General features: G+C 36.6%; 2 protein-coding genes and 1 pseudogene across 2 annotated transcripts; 1 reads left to right on the plus strand and 2 right to left on the minus strand.

Moving 5' to 3' along the window:
• Positions 1–4,441: 4,441 nt before the first annotated feature.
• Positions 4,442–6,841, minus strand: LOC131597839 (uncharacterized). The gene is made up of 3 exons (XM_058870503.1): positions 6,661–6,841; positions 4,747–5,435; positions 4,442–4,690 (listed from the first exon to the last, which is right to left on the minus strand). The coding sequence occupies exons 1-3, from the start codon at positions 6,839–6,841 to the stop codon at positions 4,442–4,444; spliced, it is 1,119 nt and encodes a 372-aa protein (XP_058726486.1).
• Positions 6,842–9,651: 2,810 nt separating this feature from the next.
• Positions 9,652–10,812, minus strand: LOC131597840 (uncharacterized). The gene has a single exon (XM_058870504.1). It carries the CDS (start codon positions 10,810–10,812, stop codon positions 9,652–9,654), a length of 1,161 nt encoding a protein of 386 aa, XP_058726487.1.
• A 1,928-nt stretch (positions 10,813–12,740) lies between these two features.
• The window catches only part of LOC131597841 (uncharacterized), a 71,527-nt pseudogene continuing 65,654 nt past the window's right edge, over positions 12,741–18,613 (plus strand).

Here is an 18,613-nt window from a genome sequence, read left to right on the forward strand (position 1 = left end):
TTCACCTCATTTGGCCTCGTAAAAAATGTAGTTCAACTGGCCCGAGACATATTTCCAATCAATTGCGAATAAAGAATGTTGTCCCTAAATCAATGTTCCAACACCGTAATGCTCAAACCAAATGTGGTTTGTATTTTATTGTGTTGGTTTTTAATCATCAAATTTACAGTGTCCCAATCTCGGCACAAGTCACCCTTGCTATTAGCCAACCAAAATTTCAAACTAACATGTGTTGACTCAACTCTGTTTGTGGTTGTATTTCCAAGGTGTCAAACATTATCAGTCCATGCATACACAAACTTCTTATTCACCTTATCAAGAATGGTGCTGTCAACATATTTCAATAAATCTGGATACTTTTCACACATTTTCTGAAATTGAATGACGGAATCGGCGTATAATGTTTTTGTCGAATAATTTATAATACGGGTCCATGCATCCATTATTTGTTCAATAATCACATTGGGCTTCACTGATTTTCCACCTTCGGTCTCTACTTGTTTCATCCCCACCGCAAGTTTAACCTTACTTCCCACATTACATGTTATGTGATATTGACAAAGTAATGCATTAGAGGAAAGAAATACCTTTTCCACCACATTCATCAAAGCGGTATCGCGGTCCGTAATAATTATCTTGGGAATCTCTATTTTTTCCTTCGAAAGTGTCTGACACACCACTCATACCCACCTAAAATTATCCTCTTTTTCACACTCCAAAAAAGAAAAACCAACGACGTGTGTCTTCTCGGTGGATGTAACACCGACCATCTCAAATAATGGAAGTCTATATTTATTGGTCTTGTAGGTAGAATCGAGAAGGAGCACTGTCAGGAAAATATTCAACAACTTTATCGAATCCAAATGAGTCCAAAAACTATCTCGGACCGTAACCTCATCGTCACAATTTTTGTACCGCGACACGTAATTGCTATCATCCAACATTTTCAACAGTTGTTGCATCTCACTTCTATCTCCTCTAATCGCCTTATTATTGCAGTACCAGATGTTATACACTTGTCTTATATTTGATACGTTGTCGGGTTCCTTCTGATTCAATGTGACAAGTATATTTTTCAGTTGGACAAGATTCAAGGACATGTCATTAATACATGTCTTCTCTTAAGGATTGAGCCGACGTACACTAGGATGACCTGGTACTTTTTCGCACAAGTCATAGTTATGCAAACCACAAATAACACTAAATCTCCACTTCTTGCTAGCCAACATGTAACCACGGATTTTAAATAGACACTCACATGTTCTAATAATCGTATCGTCTCTTTTAAACTTCCTTACAGGAGAATGATATTTCCTGCTTCTTTCGCGCAACATTGTTACGAAAGCATTTCTTCTTGTCGTACCATTATCCGATCTTCCTGTTACCGCACCAAAATCAAGGTTAGTTGCATTCCCACAAATCCATGTGAGCATACTTTCACGATCATAAAACTCTTGCTTGTTATTAAAGTCACCACCGACATCTACCGCCTTTACGACTAGCTTTTCAACACTAAGAGAAACATCGACTAAAGAAACTAATTCTCTTGAGATATTATAGGGGTGTTGTTAGCTGGAGATTTCGTTTGAAGAAAATATTCTTTGAAGAATTAGAGTTCGAAGAAGGATGGTTTCTGATGACCATTTCCGAGAATAAAATGGCTCCTGATGGCCATGATTCGAGGATGTTGTTTAAGTTGAAGTGAAGATGATGGAGATCAAAGCTAATTCGGAAATAAGTTGTCTTTTGGACTTAAGCGTTTTCGTGAAATACAAAGGGTACTTAAGCTTTGCGTATTTCGTGGCATTCTCATTTTTAGATGACGTTGCCACGTATCGTATTAGAATCCAGGCGGGAGGATTTGAAATTCGAAAGACTCTGAATAACCGCATGAGGACAGATGGCGCCCGGGGATTCGAAATGTATGCATGTGAAGCAACGTGGCATTTCATTAGCGTAGGACCGTTAGGGTCGAATTAGTATAAATAAGGATTTCAGTATTAGGATCCAGGGTGTTCATTTTGTACAAATCACTCACAAATTACTCAAGTACCAAGTGTTAAGAGAACGAGTTCGCTGAGAAATGTACGTATGACACCAACACCACTTTAAATATATTTGTATTTTTCTTTATTCAAGCATCTTTTCAATACCTTTATCTTTCGTTTAATTTTCATTCGAAGCATTTTACGTTCCCGCATTTACATTCTTGCACATTATATTCTTGTATTTCATATTTCTGCAATTTACACGCTTTCTACATTTTTGTCGAAGTTATATTTATGTGTATAACAAGTTTATTTCACATGATTAGTCATATGATCACATCATAAACAAGTTTTCGAAGCAAGAACCAACAAATATGAACCAAATTATATCAAAAGACAATTATTTGACTATGTCCTAGGATCAATCTAGTCGATCCTGCGAGTAACCAAAGTATAAATTATAGTTTGGAAGACTAGCGGTTGTTTACCGGAAATCACCGTAAATAGGTGCATCATACCTATTTGTAAACAATAAAACAAATAAGACAAAATCACAAGACTGTTGAAAAATACAACACAATCACTTTCCGTATATGCATCTCTGGAACGTGTTCATCTTCAATATGTTCCGTAGATGTACCTACAAAAGCAACGTTACTTTTTTTGACAAAAAAAGATGTATAATGTGAGCAATGCAATGAATAAAGATGAATATTTACCTGAGATTCAGTCTTCTCTTGCTCCCTTTGATTTGTTGCATCAAAAATTTGGAGTGTTGGAGTCGAAAATGATATTGATGATGTAGGATTTTTAGGTTGTGGAGAGGTGCGTTTGAGGAAGAAATGTAACAATGAAGAAGTGATCAAAGTGATTCAAAATATACCAGATGCTTCCGTCGCTAAGTCATTCTGCAGTTGCACCTACGAAAAAAAATCCTTGAACTGGATTTATTTGTATTTTCTCCCACCATACACTAGTTTAAAATACTTCCGTAGATGTATCTACGAAAAAAACTTAATTTTTTGAAGAAAAAAAGGTGTTTCTGAATGTTCATCTACAAAAACAGGGAATATAGTTAAAGTTTCGTCAGATGCCTAAGAGTATCAAAGAGTGTAATGAGATATTCTCTTATTTAAAATAGGGTTAAGTATGTTTTTGGTCCCTATAAATATCTCAAATTTTATTTTTAGTGCTTATTAAAAAAATTACATATTTTAGTCTCAATAAAATTGGTATGCATGCACTTTTAGACCCTCATATTTTTTAAAATTTTGAAAACTGGTTAATTATCCTTAAAATTTTAAACTTTTGAATAATTTTTTTCAAACGTGTTTAGAATATTATAAAATATTTCTTTACCAACTTATATAATTTTTTATAATGAGAATAACTAAATATGAAATTTTTTAATTTCAAAAGATAATGATAAAAGTAATGTAAATCTCAACTTAAAAATTAAATTTTGAATTTCTTTTTTTACGAGGAACTTTTTAAACATTCTAAACATGTCTGTAAAACAAAAACTACATGCATAATAATTTTATGGAACCAAAATATGTCATTTTTTAATAGTGACTAAAAATAAAATTTGCAATATTTATAAGAACCAAAAACATACTTAACCCTTTAAAGTTGGAATGCCTATGATATGTCTATCCATAATAGTTGGAATGCCTATGATATGTCTATCCATAATGTATCAACTAAGTGTTAAAATTTTGACTATAATTTCAAAAGACAGTATTCAAATTTTCTACTGTACAGTTATAAAATAGTCACCATTACCACTTTTATCAATACAAAGTATCATTCTCCAGCTATGTTTTTAAACAAAATGACAAGGGTTTGTGGCGGGTAGTGACTGAATGATACTTTGACTCCACCCAATCTAAAACCAAAACTAAGAGAGAAATTTAGTGATGTGTAGATAAAGAGGATTCTACCTCCCTGGATACATTCTACCTAATAAGACCAGAATAGAAAGAATAAACAGATATAAGTTACATGGTGATTTAGAGTTAGATGTGTATCTTAGCCTCCAACAGAGAGGAGCAGCTCTTGTTAAGATTTGAGAAATGAAAATTGAATGAATCAAAACATTCTTGAGAGTATTAACAACAAACTGAACCAAGAGTTCATCTTCTAACAATACAATCAGCACAACAATAAATCATTTAAGAAAGTTTACTATAGAGTCTGGTGGGTTTGGATGGATAAAGACAAGGTGAAAGTTACTGTGAGAAGAGGTGGCTTGGAACAAGACAATGCCTTTCAGAATGTCCAAAATCTTCCATCATAATCTTGCTTCACCCATTTGTTTTTGCAAAGAAAACTCACATATTATACTGGCTCCAATCACATTATGTAGAATGAGGAACAAGAATAACATTTATTAAAGCTAAAATACTGAAAATCTGATCATGAAATGTAAGTTTTGTAAATGTTGTATGCAACTATGCGAGATTGAGTTTTTCCTCGTACAGCTTTAAAAGATAAGAAGACTCATTCTCAAAAGGTTTTATACACATGTCAAGAAACTGCTTCTCAGGACAAACAAAAGGACAAGTTAAACTTGCATTTGTTTTTCGCAAACCTTTCTTCAGCAGATATTGCACTATTGGTGCCCTTGGAATGATCTTTTTTTCCAAACTGGTTGAAAAAACTAATGGATCTTTGGTAAGGGCAAGAGCATCCCAACCCAACTGATTGACCCAAAAACTCATCACTGAATCAATTTTAGCAATGGATACTAACATACATTTAGGCTGCCTTTAAATGCATCAAGAACATTTTCATCCGACCAGCCCCATTTCTTAAAGGCATCGACTTTCTCTTTCCACCGAGTTTTGGTTAATGTTGTTTTTGCAGCCAATGCTGTACCAAAGGCTGCTTTCGAAGGATTAAAACCCAAATCTTTTAATTCCTCCACCAGCTTCAACATGTCAGGTGTATCCAACGAACGAGTTTGCCTCTGAAGCAATCTTGCAATGCTAGAGTCTAGCACTCCATTATCAATTAACATTCTAATGTTATGCGACACTAGACGGTGACTAAGTAAAGTTGGAGTGTGAACTGCACAAGCAATAGTGTCCTTGTCGGATTGAAGGAATCTATATGTCAATTCATAGGTTGGGATTATTTGATTCTTGAGGCTTGTAGACAAAACACATGGTCTTTTAGTGACAAGTTTAACAATGTCGGAGTTAGAAGCACCTTTGGAGAGAAAAAATTGAAACTTTGGCAAGACCCTTTTGGATGGGTTGCAGGAAAGGAGATAGGGTCCCTTTGCAATCAAATCACGTAATTGGGGTTCTGAGAAACCGTGGTTTCTAAAGAAGTTGAGAACTGAATCAGGTTTTTGGGTGGTTCTGAATTTAACTTTGTAAGTGGAGCAGAGTTTGGAAGCAAATTGTGGGGAGAAACCGAAAGTGTGGATGAGGTAGGACACTGCAAATGAGGTTGAATCGGAAGTGTTGGTAGAAAAATGGAGAGAAAATTGTGATGTTTGTGGGGAAGTTAAGGTTTTGAGATGAATTAGGGTTTTGTGACGGTATGTAATGAAGTTGAACATGATGATTGATTGGGTGAAAATTGAAAGCAACGGAAGTTGTGTTGAAGGGGAAATGGAAAGTAAAAAAAGAAGGGTTTGGAATTTGGATAGAATTATTTGTGTTTACCTTGGATGTATTTCTCCCGGCGGTGGACGGAGAAAATGTTGAGTTATTGGTTAGGTGGCTTCACAGAGAAGTGGAAGATCTGATACGACGCATATGAAGAAAAATTAAAAAAAAGTATTTCTCAAGGCGGCGAACGGCGAAGATAGCTACTTCATGGTGGAGCTCGGGTGCCTTGGAATTGCCTGCCTCCCCCTTGGATTGGGAAGTTATCTAGTCATTTTTTTAAGTAATAAAAGTACTTCATTTCAATCTTTTAAATCCAACTCACTCCAGATACTACGTTTAACATTTATTAATGTAGACGTACTGCACGCGCGAAACCAAGGAGAAGTCATGTATTGGAACGGTTCGATAGAATTTACGCAAATTTGGTGTAATGTCTGGATGACTCATATTATACTACCTTTTTGAAAAGAAAATCGGCCCATGATTCAACTTTTTGCTTTGCATTGAATCATGGGTTTTTAAACCATTTAAGTTGGTTTCAGATCCAAAAACAACATTTTACTACAATTTTCAACAAATTTTTCTTTATTTATTTTATTTGTTTTTGTTTTGGATTAAAGGCATATATAAGATCCATTATAGTTTCTTTGTTTTCTGTATTTAAAGATCTTTAACATGACATTATATTTCATTATAATAAAACTCAATTTTTTTTCTGTTTCTGGTGGATTACAACTTATTTATCAGGTTTTGCGCTTGCAATCTGTGTTTTTATTCTAGGTTTAGCGCTTGTTATTCTCTAGGCTTTCTACTGCATCATTTTCATCCTCATCAAAATTTTTTTGATTAAGTTTATCATTTCACTTTTTGACTTTTGATTAATATATTAGGTAAGATAGTTTATTTTTAATGCATTGAGTAGTATTAGAATTTTAAATAGGTGGTTGTTACAAACATGCATAATGATTAGGTTGCATTTTGGGTTGTTAGGGTAAGAGTGGTATTTGTTTCTGCCATTGATGCAAACACAGACTTTTTCGAAGATGCACCTCCAAATTTGGACCATTCTGGTTTTCGAAGATGCAATATCCGAAAATGACCAGAATTGCAAACAACGACGGTAGAATGAGACCTAGTAGTGAAACCCATCACGCGTCCGTTCTTCGCAGGAGAGCTAGACTTCAGAATGAGCAAGCCAGATCTAGGCGGGGAATCGTCCCTAGGTCTCATGATGAGGAAGCACCGAGTTCTAGGGGCCGCCAATCACATGGGTATTCATCTTAGGGGCACGTCTCCCCTGCTCACGTAGACCAGGAACAACCTCATACTGCACATGATGGTGTCCTTCCACTTGCAGACCATTATTCCGTAGGGCCCTCTGACACGTCAATACTAATATACTATAGAGACCATATTATTCTGTATGTCTGAGCCAGAGAGGTATATTTGTTAACAATTGTTATTTTTCTATTTTAAACACATCCATGTGATTCATATTATTATATTTTCTTTTTAACATGAGTGTGGTTGTTTGAAGTCTGTTAACCACAATAGAAAGATTAAGAAGCATTATCAGCTCGCAGATCATTGGTTCTAAAATGTCTTCTGATACTCCAGTCTTGCTAGCATGTGTTGTTTCGGGTACAAGACCATTAGCCATGGCGTACATGGGGCTTTTGTTGAAAGATGACATAAAGAAACGTCATATTTCCACTTCCCCAATTCTGAGAAGACGACTACACTAGATGACACTGCTTACCTTCTACACTTTCCCATTAGGGAGAAGTTACTTGATCATTCTAGGAACAAACGTGATGAGGCCCGTGAGATGATGGTCATTTATTTAGGAGTTGGCCCAATGGATGCCCTGATGCAGTGCCAGAACACCAGAGGTGCTCATGTCAAATTTTCATTATTGCAGAAGCTATATGAATAAAACTTGGAGTTGGCCGGTGATGTCGACGACAATGAACCACGGGTTACCTACCACTGGGAGTATGTTTTGATGTGTTTCTTCCTATTTTTGGTTAACCCATCCATGTTTATGGACAAAAGTGTAACTTAAATCGATGTGGCATGCCTTAAGTACTTCATGAACTTGCCTGTCATTCACGAGTGGAACTAGGGGCGCCTGTTTGGTATACATGTACCCTAAGCTGAGTGAAGGTTCTCTTTGTACGACAAAGCAAATGACAAGCTCCTGCACCCTACTGACGGTAATTTCAATATCCACTATTAATTTAAAAACAGTTTTTTTTACACTTGTTACTAATATTCTTTTCTTAGAAACATGATTTGAATCATAGGATTCTTTGAATTGGTTCACTAACTCAAATCACTGATTTGAATTTAATGGGAAAATTTTGAGGTTTAAGTTTTTTATTCAAATTATTTTTCATTCCACTCGAATCATATTCATTACTCTAGACTCAAATCAAAAGGAAAATTTTACTCATTTTTAGTGCATATCTCAAACACATATAAATCATTTTCTCTCTCTAGCTCCCAAGACATCATCATACTTTGGAAGATTTTCAAAAACCTTGAAAGCGACTTTCAAATTACACTTTTTTTGCAATTTTCGATTGCATTTGAATTCATTTTCAACCTCTAACAAGATTATTATGTTTTGGTTGCTTCTCATTTCTTAAGGTGTGTGAGATCTATCGTAGAAGAGGTTCATTCGTTGTTAATATTTTTGAATTTTTTGAGTTGCAGATCAAGATTCGAATTGTGTGGTATGAGTGGGATTGACAATCAAACATGAGTAAAAAGAAATGATTTCTTCTCCGCTAAAGACTTCAGTAGAACCGAGTGAAAGTTGCTACAAAACAAAGTTGAGAGTTTACTTTCCTTCCGACAGGCTAAGAGCTCAAACAAGGTACCAAAAGGATCAAGTGATTTGTTGTGAAACATATGCTTGAAATAGATTTTGGATCAGAGTAAGAGGACATTCAAGACTGAGTAAAGATCATAGAGATTTCAGTTGTGTGGGTTATGTACAACCGAAAAAATTCAAATATGAGCTTTTTAAATTTTGTTATTTTCCAACAACTAGTTCCTTGATTGTATTAAACACACATTGTATTAATTATCAAAATAATTGAAGACTACAAAATTTCAGTAACTTATGATTGAAGACTGGATTAGACGCAAAGCGAAGACAAATGTGTTAAACCAATATTAATATTGGCTTACTTAGTTATTATTATAGCTTCAGTAACTTTATAACATTAAATTAGTTATTGTTTAGTAAAGTTCTATTTAGACAACTTATTCAAATTGAATTTATATTAATTAATTCATTGGTTATCTAAGATTTGTAATGTTCATACTTCATTTTATCATCTGAATAGAGTGTAACTCTTGACAACAATCCAACACATACTCTATTAAATTTCCATTGTTATGCTTTATCTGCATATAACGATTTTCAATTTTCACTCACTCACTCACATTCTTTTTAATACTGTTTGCTATAGCTGTTAAAAAGCATGAGATCAACTATGCTAATGCCAACATTCCAAACCTTAACTTCAGGAGTATTAAACTAATTTCTGCAAATCTGCTACCTGATTGAAAAGAAAAAAGTGGCAGTTGACAACCAATAAATATGATAAATTGCAAAAACAGTACATATAAATAGCTCCAAAAAACTGCAGTACCAACAGAAGACATCACATAAAATACAGAACATGGTTAAAAGGTGAATGGCAGTTTATAACTAGATGTCAAAATGTGACAAAATAAAGTGCTATGTAAGACCTGGCATGACTATGGCACAAAATATGAGTGTTATGGTTTGAGAGATCTCTACAATTTCATAGCAGCCACAGTTACACTTGGAGTTTTGGTATTTGCAAGCAACCTATTCAAGTTTAATTGTAAGACCTGCCTTGGGTGTGGCACAATGATAACTACCAACTATATTATATAACTGTGCTCCACAACTCCCAAACCACAAGTGCAACTTCGATATTGATTGATGTGTGGCTGATCTTCACAAGTGCACAACTACCATTATAGACCTAGAAATCTGATTACGGCATGCATGTCTTATCATCCCTAGTGTACGCAGGATTGATGAGTTTTTCCTCATACAACTTTAATAGAAAAGAAGACTCGTTCTTAAAACGTTTTATAAACATATCCAGAAACATCTTCTCCGACACTACAAATGGACAAGTTAAGCTTGCACTCTTATTTCTCAAACCTTTATCGAGAAGAAATTGCATAACAGCACCCCTCGGAATGATCCTTTTTTCCAAACTCAATGTTAAAATATAAGGCGTTTTTGCAATAGCCATAGCATCCCAACCCAACTGATTCACCCAAAAGCTCATCACTACATTTATTTTATCAACAGATGTTAACATACAATGAGGTTTCTTTATAAACGCTTCAAAAGCATCTTCATCCGACCAACCCCACTTCTTAAAGGTTTCAACTTTTTCCTCCCACAAGGCTTTGCTCACCATTGTTTTGGCCATCAACGCTATCGAGAAAATAAATTTCGAAGGATTAAACCCCAAATTCTTCACTTCCTCCACAAACTTGGGCGTGTCGCGCGCCTTGAACATTCGACCCCGAATCCGAATCAATCTTGCAATGTTAGAGTCCGACACTCCATTCTCAATCAGCATTGTAATGTTCCGCGGCACAACATGATCACAGAGTAAATCTGGATTATGAATCACACCAGCAATAACATTCTTGTCTGATTGCAAGAATCTGTAAACCAATTCATAGGTTGGGACTATATGATTCTTCAAGCTAGGAGACAAGAGTCTAGGGTTCTCACTGATAAGGTTAACAATGTCGGAGTTAGAAGTAGCTTTGGAGAGTAAAAATTGTAACTTTGGTAAGATCCTTTTGGAGGGGTTGCAGGAAAGTAAGCCAGGTACCTTGGCAATCATATTGCCAAGTTGGGAGTCTGAGAAACCGTGGTTTTTGAAGAGGTTGAGAACAGTGTCAGGTTTTTGGGAGGTTTTGAACTGGAGACGGTGGGTGGAGCAAAGTTTGGAAGCAAGTTGTGGGGAGAAACCGAAAGTGTGGGTGAGATAGGAGGCAGCAAATGAGGTTGAATCGGTGCAGAAACGAAGGGAAAATAGTGACGGATAGCGGTGGAGAAGAGGATTAGGGTTTGGAGATAATGGTGTTAAGGTTTTGAGGTAGATTAGGGTTCTATTGAAGTTGAACATTGTTGTTAGAAAATGGATTCAAATATTCAATATGAATATAATTTTTTTGTTACCTTCAATCTATTCTTGACGGTGGCTGTAGAGGGCGACTTCATGATTGGGTGGCTTCACGGCGGTGGTGCGGCGGGGCGGAAGTGCAGAGAATGCATAGTTGTTCGCGGTGGTTTCGACGAAGCGGAGATGAAGATTTGGTACACTGGAATAAAAAGTCTGGTTTGAATTGTGGTTGAATTTAGTATAATTTATTACGATATAATTAATTTTTTCATCTTGTATATAATAATTTATGTTTTTGTTAATTATTTTAAATTTAATTATAAGACAAAATTTATGGTAAGATTGGCGGGTTGGATTGAGATTTTAGACTCTCTGTCCGATTTTATTTTAAATTTAATTACAGGACAAAATTTAGTTTTTAATAAATTTATATTTAAATCATTGTTATCTTGGATTTTCGACATAAGTATAGGACAATGTATAGGGTCAAAGTTTTAAAAGTTTGGGTTAGAATATTTATGCTTTGGTTGAAAAGGTCTTAGTCGACCTCGAAGGTTAGTTAATTTAATTGGCTTTGTCGAATGGCTAAATGAAACACCCATGACCTTAGTCAAATTCTTTTAACGAGTTAAGTTGGTAGTATTTTCAACTAGCAAGTTTTGGGAAGACTTTGACGGGTGCTAGTTGAAGCTTTTTTTTTAGTTTATCACCACCGATATACTCCGGTTCGGGGGTCAGTTCTGGCATCAAGTGGTTCCAGTCCCCTACTGTTTACCCAGAAAAATGGTATACAAGCGCTAGTTTCCTTTTTAAAGGTTACTTTTGCGGAGTCAACTAGAATACTCCAGAACTGATTGCTTTATTTGTTATATTATGTGTATCTAATTCGTATTAAATGTAAATAATGACTTTAAAGTAAAAGTAAACGCTGAAATTCAAAGCTTTAAAGTAAATCAAAGCAATAAAAAAGGGCAGTAAATGTGCACTGAAAGATAAAATGTAATGTAAAATGATTGCATTAATTAAATTGGTACGCATACGTACATTCCAAAGTTGCACTCGTTACTCATTATTGCGCAGAGGTTTGAGTTTACTTGTGTTTATGTAGAAAATGCGGACCCCTAACTATTCCTATGGAACTTTCTTAAATAGTAAAAATAAAATAACTACTACTAACGGTCGACTGGTTATCAGTCAACACGTGTCTTCGACATGCAAGATCTTCAATTATGAGACCTCCACGCGTCCTGTAAGAACTGCCAAAAAACTGCCTGAAACTGCCTCTTAACTTCCAATACCTATTGACTTACACTTCAGTTTCTTCAGCAAAATTCTTAAGTCTTCGCATACTTTTGGTCTGGTCGAACGTTGAAGCCTCAGATAATCTTCCTAGTCGAGCAGCTTCGACTACTAAACATTACTTAGTCGAACCACTTCGACCCAAATGGCAATGTAGATATTAACTTGAGGCCCAATTACCAATTTAGGGCCTTTCTACCAAATTGAGGCCCAATTGCCAATTTTGGGCCCTAGTTGCCCATTTATTAGTAAGTCGAAATCCTAGGGTAACAAATTGCCCCCCCAAGCGACTTCTTTCGACTGACTTTAGGAAAGAGAAAAGATGTCGTTTCAGTTCTTTCTTGGGTTTCGACTTTTGTTAATTCCCATTACGCCATGATTACGTTTCATTTTCCCAGGCACTAATTACTACCTAAACGCTAGGTAATGGGCTATTAACTGCTCCCAGCTTGCTTGTGTCAGTTTCCAAGATATTTAATACGACCTTTGGTTTTCTAACTTCCTTTCCCCACGTTTGTCTTGCTGAAGTAACTACACATTCTCTATATATAGCCACATTCCTTCCATTTCTTTTTTACATCTCCCTACGCACAACATCTTAAACTTTTTCATCTTTTCAATCTTTTCAAACCATGGCACAACCTTTAACAAACGCCAACATAAGATCCTGCATCAAGAAAGAATTTAAGCTTTCTGCAGAAGAGTTTGATGCGAATCACATCAATGCTCGTGCTCTCTATGCTAGCCAGGGGCTTGAATTTTATCCTGAAATTTTAGATGGTAACATCTATCCCTGCATGCTGATTGAGTTCTGGAGATTTGCATCCTTGCGCATAGATCTAGAAGGAAGGACTACTATAACCTCCAACATTCGAGGGGCTCATGTCATCATCACTCCCTCAACAATCTCTGATTTGTTGAAATGCAGCAATACCGGTGCAACTTTTGTTGACAATATTTTCGACATGAACACTTCTAATATGTTAAGGGATCTCATGGACAATGACCCTTTTTGTGCCAACGTCATAAAAATTTGGCACCAACTCTTAGTGGGCAACTTTCGTCCACGCAACCGTGATGAAAATAGCATCATGGTGGAAGACTTGGAATTCATTTCCTGCGCCCTTCAGGGGAAGAAAATCAACTTTCCTCTGTTGATTTTTAAACAGCTCGTGGAAGCTGTCTCTTTGACGGCTTCTCGTCAAGGAGTGGTGACTTGTCTTCCTTATGGAAGATTTTTGTCCTACCTATTTCTTAGGCAAGGTGTGGTGAGGAAAATGCGCAAGGACGGACGCATGGATATGTTCGAAGCCGAAAGTCTGCCTTTGTTATCCTTAGAAGACACCAACCGAAGAGTTAACTAAAATATTGGATATTTAGTGGCTTTAGGTTTTTTTTTTCTCTTTTTTTTTTGTAATGACTGCGCATTTTATGAAAGAACTTTTGTAATGACTGGCCAAGTTTTTAGCCATTTTAATATAATCTCTTAGTTTTTATTCTCTTATGTGAATTTCTTGAAGTATAGGTTTATATTTTTTTAAATATTTACCATTTATCCTCAAGATTCGACCGTCTGAATTTAGTTCTTCAATTTCATATGCATTGTTTGAAAACGCTTGCAAAATTTTAAACGGTCATTCCCAACTTGGGGACCATTTACCCAATACCTTATTCCTTTGATCCATGGGTAAAATAACCTTCCATACATAATTACCTACCATGAATGTCTTCTCCTTGACTTTCTTGTTGTAGGCCTTTGCTACTTTTTCCTTTTGTCTTATTAACCTATCTAACGCTATTAGCCTTTCTTCGTCTAATTCTACTAACTCATCTAACATCATATTCCAGTATTCGTCAGACGAAAGACTGTTTTGTCGTTGAATTCTTGTTGACTGTAGGTGAATTTCTGCAGGCAATACAGCATCATGCCCAAATGTCAAACGAAATGGGGTAGTTTTTATTGCTTCCTTTGGTGACGTTCGACAAGCCCAAAGGATTTGGTCGAGCGTTTGATGCCAATTTCTTGGCTTTTTTTCCACATGCTTCTTTATTAAATTTATAATGACTTTATTAGCAGCTTCGACCTGACCATTTGCCTGGGCGTAATATGGAGTAGATGTTAGAAATTTAAATCCTGTTTCTGCTGCAAAAGCTTGCATTTTTTGACCAACAAAAATTGATCCTTGATCAGTAGTAATAGTTTCTGGAATCCCATATCTGTAGATAATGTATTTTTGTATGAAACTAATCACTGCTTCTTGATCAGCATTAACTAGTGGGATTGCCTCTATCCATTTAGTAAAATAATCTATTCCTACTAAGATGAATCTTTGTTGCTTAGAAGATGCAGATTTGATTTCTCCTATTAAATCCAAAGCCCATCCTCTAAAAGGCCAAGGTTTGATAATCGCATGCAATTCACTGGCTGGAACATGTTGAATGCCTGAAAATTTCTGGCACTCTTGGCATCCTCTTGCATATTCAATACAGTCTTTTAGCATTGTTGGCCAATATAAACCTTGTCTAAACAACAACCATTTCATCTTATGGCCTGATTGATGAGCTCCACAAACACCACTATGAACCTCTGACACAGCTAAATATGATTCAGCTTCACTTAAACATTTCAACAACACACCCTCAGCTGTTTTCTTGTATAAATCATTTCCTAATATCACATAGTTTAGAGCTCTGTATTTAATCCTTCGATCAGTTCCTCCGACTGGATGATTTAGGTATTGGACCAATGGGTTTCTCCAATCAGCATCAGTCATATTGTCGATGGCAAAAATTTCCAAGGCATACAAATCTTTATTTTCAACATCATCATCTACCCCCTCGAATTTTGACGTCGACAATTGACCCAGTTTGTCTAATACTTCATGAGTTTCTTTGTTCTTGATCTCGACCATATCTTCCAACTTGTCTTTAGAAACTCTATACCCAGAAGCAATTTGTGCCAATTCATTGGCAATGTAATTGTTAGATCTTGGTACATGCAAGATCTCAACATGTTCGAAGTTTTCTAATAAGCGTATCACGATTGCATAATACATTATTAGATTTTCTTTAATGCACTTATACTCTTTTTTGATTTGTCGAATTACTAGCTCAGAATCACCTCGAATCTCAACCCGTGTTGCTCCTAAATCTATTAGGGCCTTCAAACCAGTAATCAAGGCTTCATATTCGACTTCATTGTTAGAGCATACTTCTTTCATTTTGTAATGGAACTTAGTTGGAAGTCCCTTAGGGGAAATAATCAGGACTCCGATGCCTGAACCATTTTTGTGACTAGAACCATTAAAAAACAGTTTCCAGTTAGTTCGCTCGACTTGATTTATAGACAATTCGACTAACCCATGGTCGACTATAAAATCAGCCACAACTTGTCCTTTCATAGCTTTTAAAGGAACATATGTTAAGGAAAATTCAGTTAGCGCTAAGGCCCACTTACCAATTCGAATATGCAAAATTGGCTTAGACAACATATGTTTAATGATATCAAAATGAGAGGACACATACACATCAACAGGCTTTATATATTGCTTAAGTTTGTTACATGAAAAATACAAGCATAAGCACAATTTTTCAATATCATTGTACCTAGTTTCAGCATCTACTAGGGTTCGACTTAGATAATATATAGCTCTTTCGACGCCATTATCATCTTCTTGGGCCAACATACTCCCAATTGTCGAGCCTGATGCAGCTATGTATAATTTCATACTTTTTGTCCTATTGGGGGGTAATAAAATAGGAGGCTTAGTTAAATAAGCTTTTATTTGGTCGAATGCTTGTTGATGCTCTAGCTCCCATTTGAACTGATCTTGATTCTTGAGCTTCACAAGTGGTGAAAAGATCTTCGTCTTGCCACTTAGATTTGAGATAAATCTCCTCAAGAAATTAATCTTCCCCAACAATGACTGAAGTTGTTTCTTTGTTTCTGGCGCCTTTAGCTCCAATATCGCTTTCGTCTTATTTTGATTTATTTCAATGCTTTTCTTGTGAACCACGAAACCCAGGAAATCCCCTGCATGTACACCAAAAGCACATTTTAAAGGATTCATTTTGAGTCCATATTTCCTCATTCGTTCAAAAGATTGTCGAAGATGGTCTAAGTGACCATTTTCAGAGTTAGATTTTATTACAATATCATCAATATAAACCTGCATAAATTTGTCAATAAAATCATGAAACATGGAATTCATGGCTCGTTGGTATGTAGCTCCAGCATTTTTTAAACCAAAAGGCATTACTACCCATTCATAAGTTCCCAAAGCACCTGGGCATCGAAACGCTGTCTTAGGTACATCCTCGTCAGCTATAAAAATTTGGTTATAACCTGAATATCCATCCAATAAGCTGAGGTATTCAAATCCGGCTGCAGAGTCGACTAACATTTCAGCGACCGGCATGGGATATTCATCTTTAGGAGTAGCCTTATTTAAATCTCTGAAATCTATGCATACACGAAGGCTACCATTTTTCTTTATGACAGGTACTATATTAGCTAACCATTCGACATACCTCGCAGTTCGAATAAACTTGCTTTTCAGCAATCTTTCAATTTCCACTTTGATTTTTTCCATAACCTCCGGCGCAAATCTCCTAGGAAGCTGCTTGATAGGTTTCTTCCCTGGGTTTAATGGTAGTCGATGCTCCACCACATGTCGACTTAAACCAGGCATTTCATTGTAATCCCATGCAAAACAATCTTTGTATTCTTTCAAAAGTCGAATCAACTTGGCCTTTAGGACACTTGTAAGCCTTGTACTTACATAAGTAGGCCTTTTAATGATCCCATCAGCTAAATCAATTTCCTCAAGAGGGTCTTGAGCTTGCATCCTTTTTAACGATCCTGATGGATCCATTTCGAAACCTAAAGGTTCGTCATCGTATATCCCGTCGAGTCGTTCGACTTGGTGATTGACTTCTTGATTGTTTTCATTTTTTACCATCATCATGGCCTCAATAGCCATGTCTTTCTCTAATTCGGCTTCTAAAGCCGCTCTTTCTTTGTTTTCGGCCAAATAAGTCGTTATTCGAGCCAGGTATTTTGACTCAGTGGTCATCGTCTTTGACCGTTGTCCTTTGTTCTGGAGGACTTTCATGGTTCAATGGTTCATTAGGATCTTCTTTATTCCAAATGAAACCATAATTTGGATCTAAGTTCAGATACTTAGACACGCTTTCATCAGAAGGATATACATCTTCTGCTTTGTAGCAAGGAGCTACATTTGCCAAATGCTGGTCGAAATGTCTGCGACCGCTTTCAGTTTTGTAATAACTTTGGTCAGCTTCAATATTCTCCACTATACCATCTGACCTCCAAATGGCCACACGCTGATGTAAGGTGGAAGGAACTGCTACAATACCATGGATCCATTCCCGACCCAACAGCAGTTTAAAATTTGCCTGAGATGTGATCACCATGAAGACGGTTGACCTGACAAACGAACCAACAGCTAGTTTTACTTGGATTACTCCAAGTATTCCACTTGTCTTACCCTCATAATTAGACAGTACCACATTATGGGGTCTTAAGTCTCTATCAGTCTTTCCTACTTTCTGGAGTGAGGAATAAGGCATTAAGTTTACGGCAGCTCCACCATCGACAAACACTTTGTTTTTAGGAACTCCATCCACTTTTGCCCTTATGAATAGGGGCTTCAAATGATACATCATTCCTCGACCTGGCCTCTCAAACACAACCTTTTGTTCTTCTACCACTCCTTTTCCCATTACATAGTAACAAACAGGTGTTTCTTCCACATTCTCGTCAGGAAGAAAATCATCCTCGTTCTCAGATACCTCAGAGACTCTGTCGAACTCCGCCGGGAGTACAGAGACAATCCCAAAGTCGATTAGCAATTCATCTGACTCTATGTCAAAGTTATCATCGACCTCTTCGTCCGACAATGGAGAATACTCAGACTCTTTTTCTGTACTGAGGATCGGAGCATCGTTGTCAACCAATTCTTTAATCAGTTTCTTTCCTAGGATCATCCCAGCAGCTAATCTTTCATTTGCTATTTTAGCCTGCTCCTCAGTCAACTTCCTGTGAAAGGGTTTTGACTGATAGTGAGAAAATCCTGCCTGCACCATTTTCGAACCCTCTTGTCCATTCTTGTGGCTTCTTTGGTAACGCCTCCACTGCGTTCGAGTCATGGGGTTCTTTCCTTTGTAGTTTGGAGATATGTAATCCTTTCTTTTAGATCCACTATCCGTCCAAGAACCTTCAGCATTGGTTCCATCGCCATGTATCTGCCATTCTGGACGTTTACCTCTGAAGTTAATGGGTTTCACCCATTTGTCTTCAGGGACATCCGTTTTGGGACGGAAAGTCCTTGGTTTTTCAAACATCTTCCTGTATTCTCCAGCCCTTCGACCACTGTTTTCTCCTGTATACATGAATTGACGATTCTTGCCTTGACGAGGGTCGAACCTCACTTTATTTGCAGCATCAACGTTGAAAACAGCATCACACCTTGGGCATAATCCA

The sequence above is a fragment of the Vicia villosa genome, linkage group LG4, assembly GCF_029867415.1.
Source record: "Vicia villosa cultivar HV-30 ecotype Madison, WI linkage group LG4, Vvil1.0, whole genome shotgun sequence".
Lineage (NCBI taxonomy): Eukaryota > Viridiplantae > Streptophyta > Magnoliopsida > Fabales > Fabaceae > Vicia > Vicia villosa.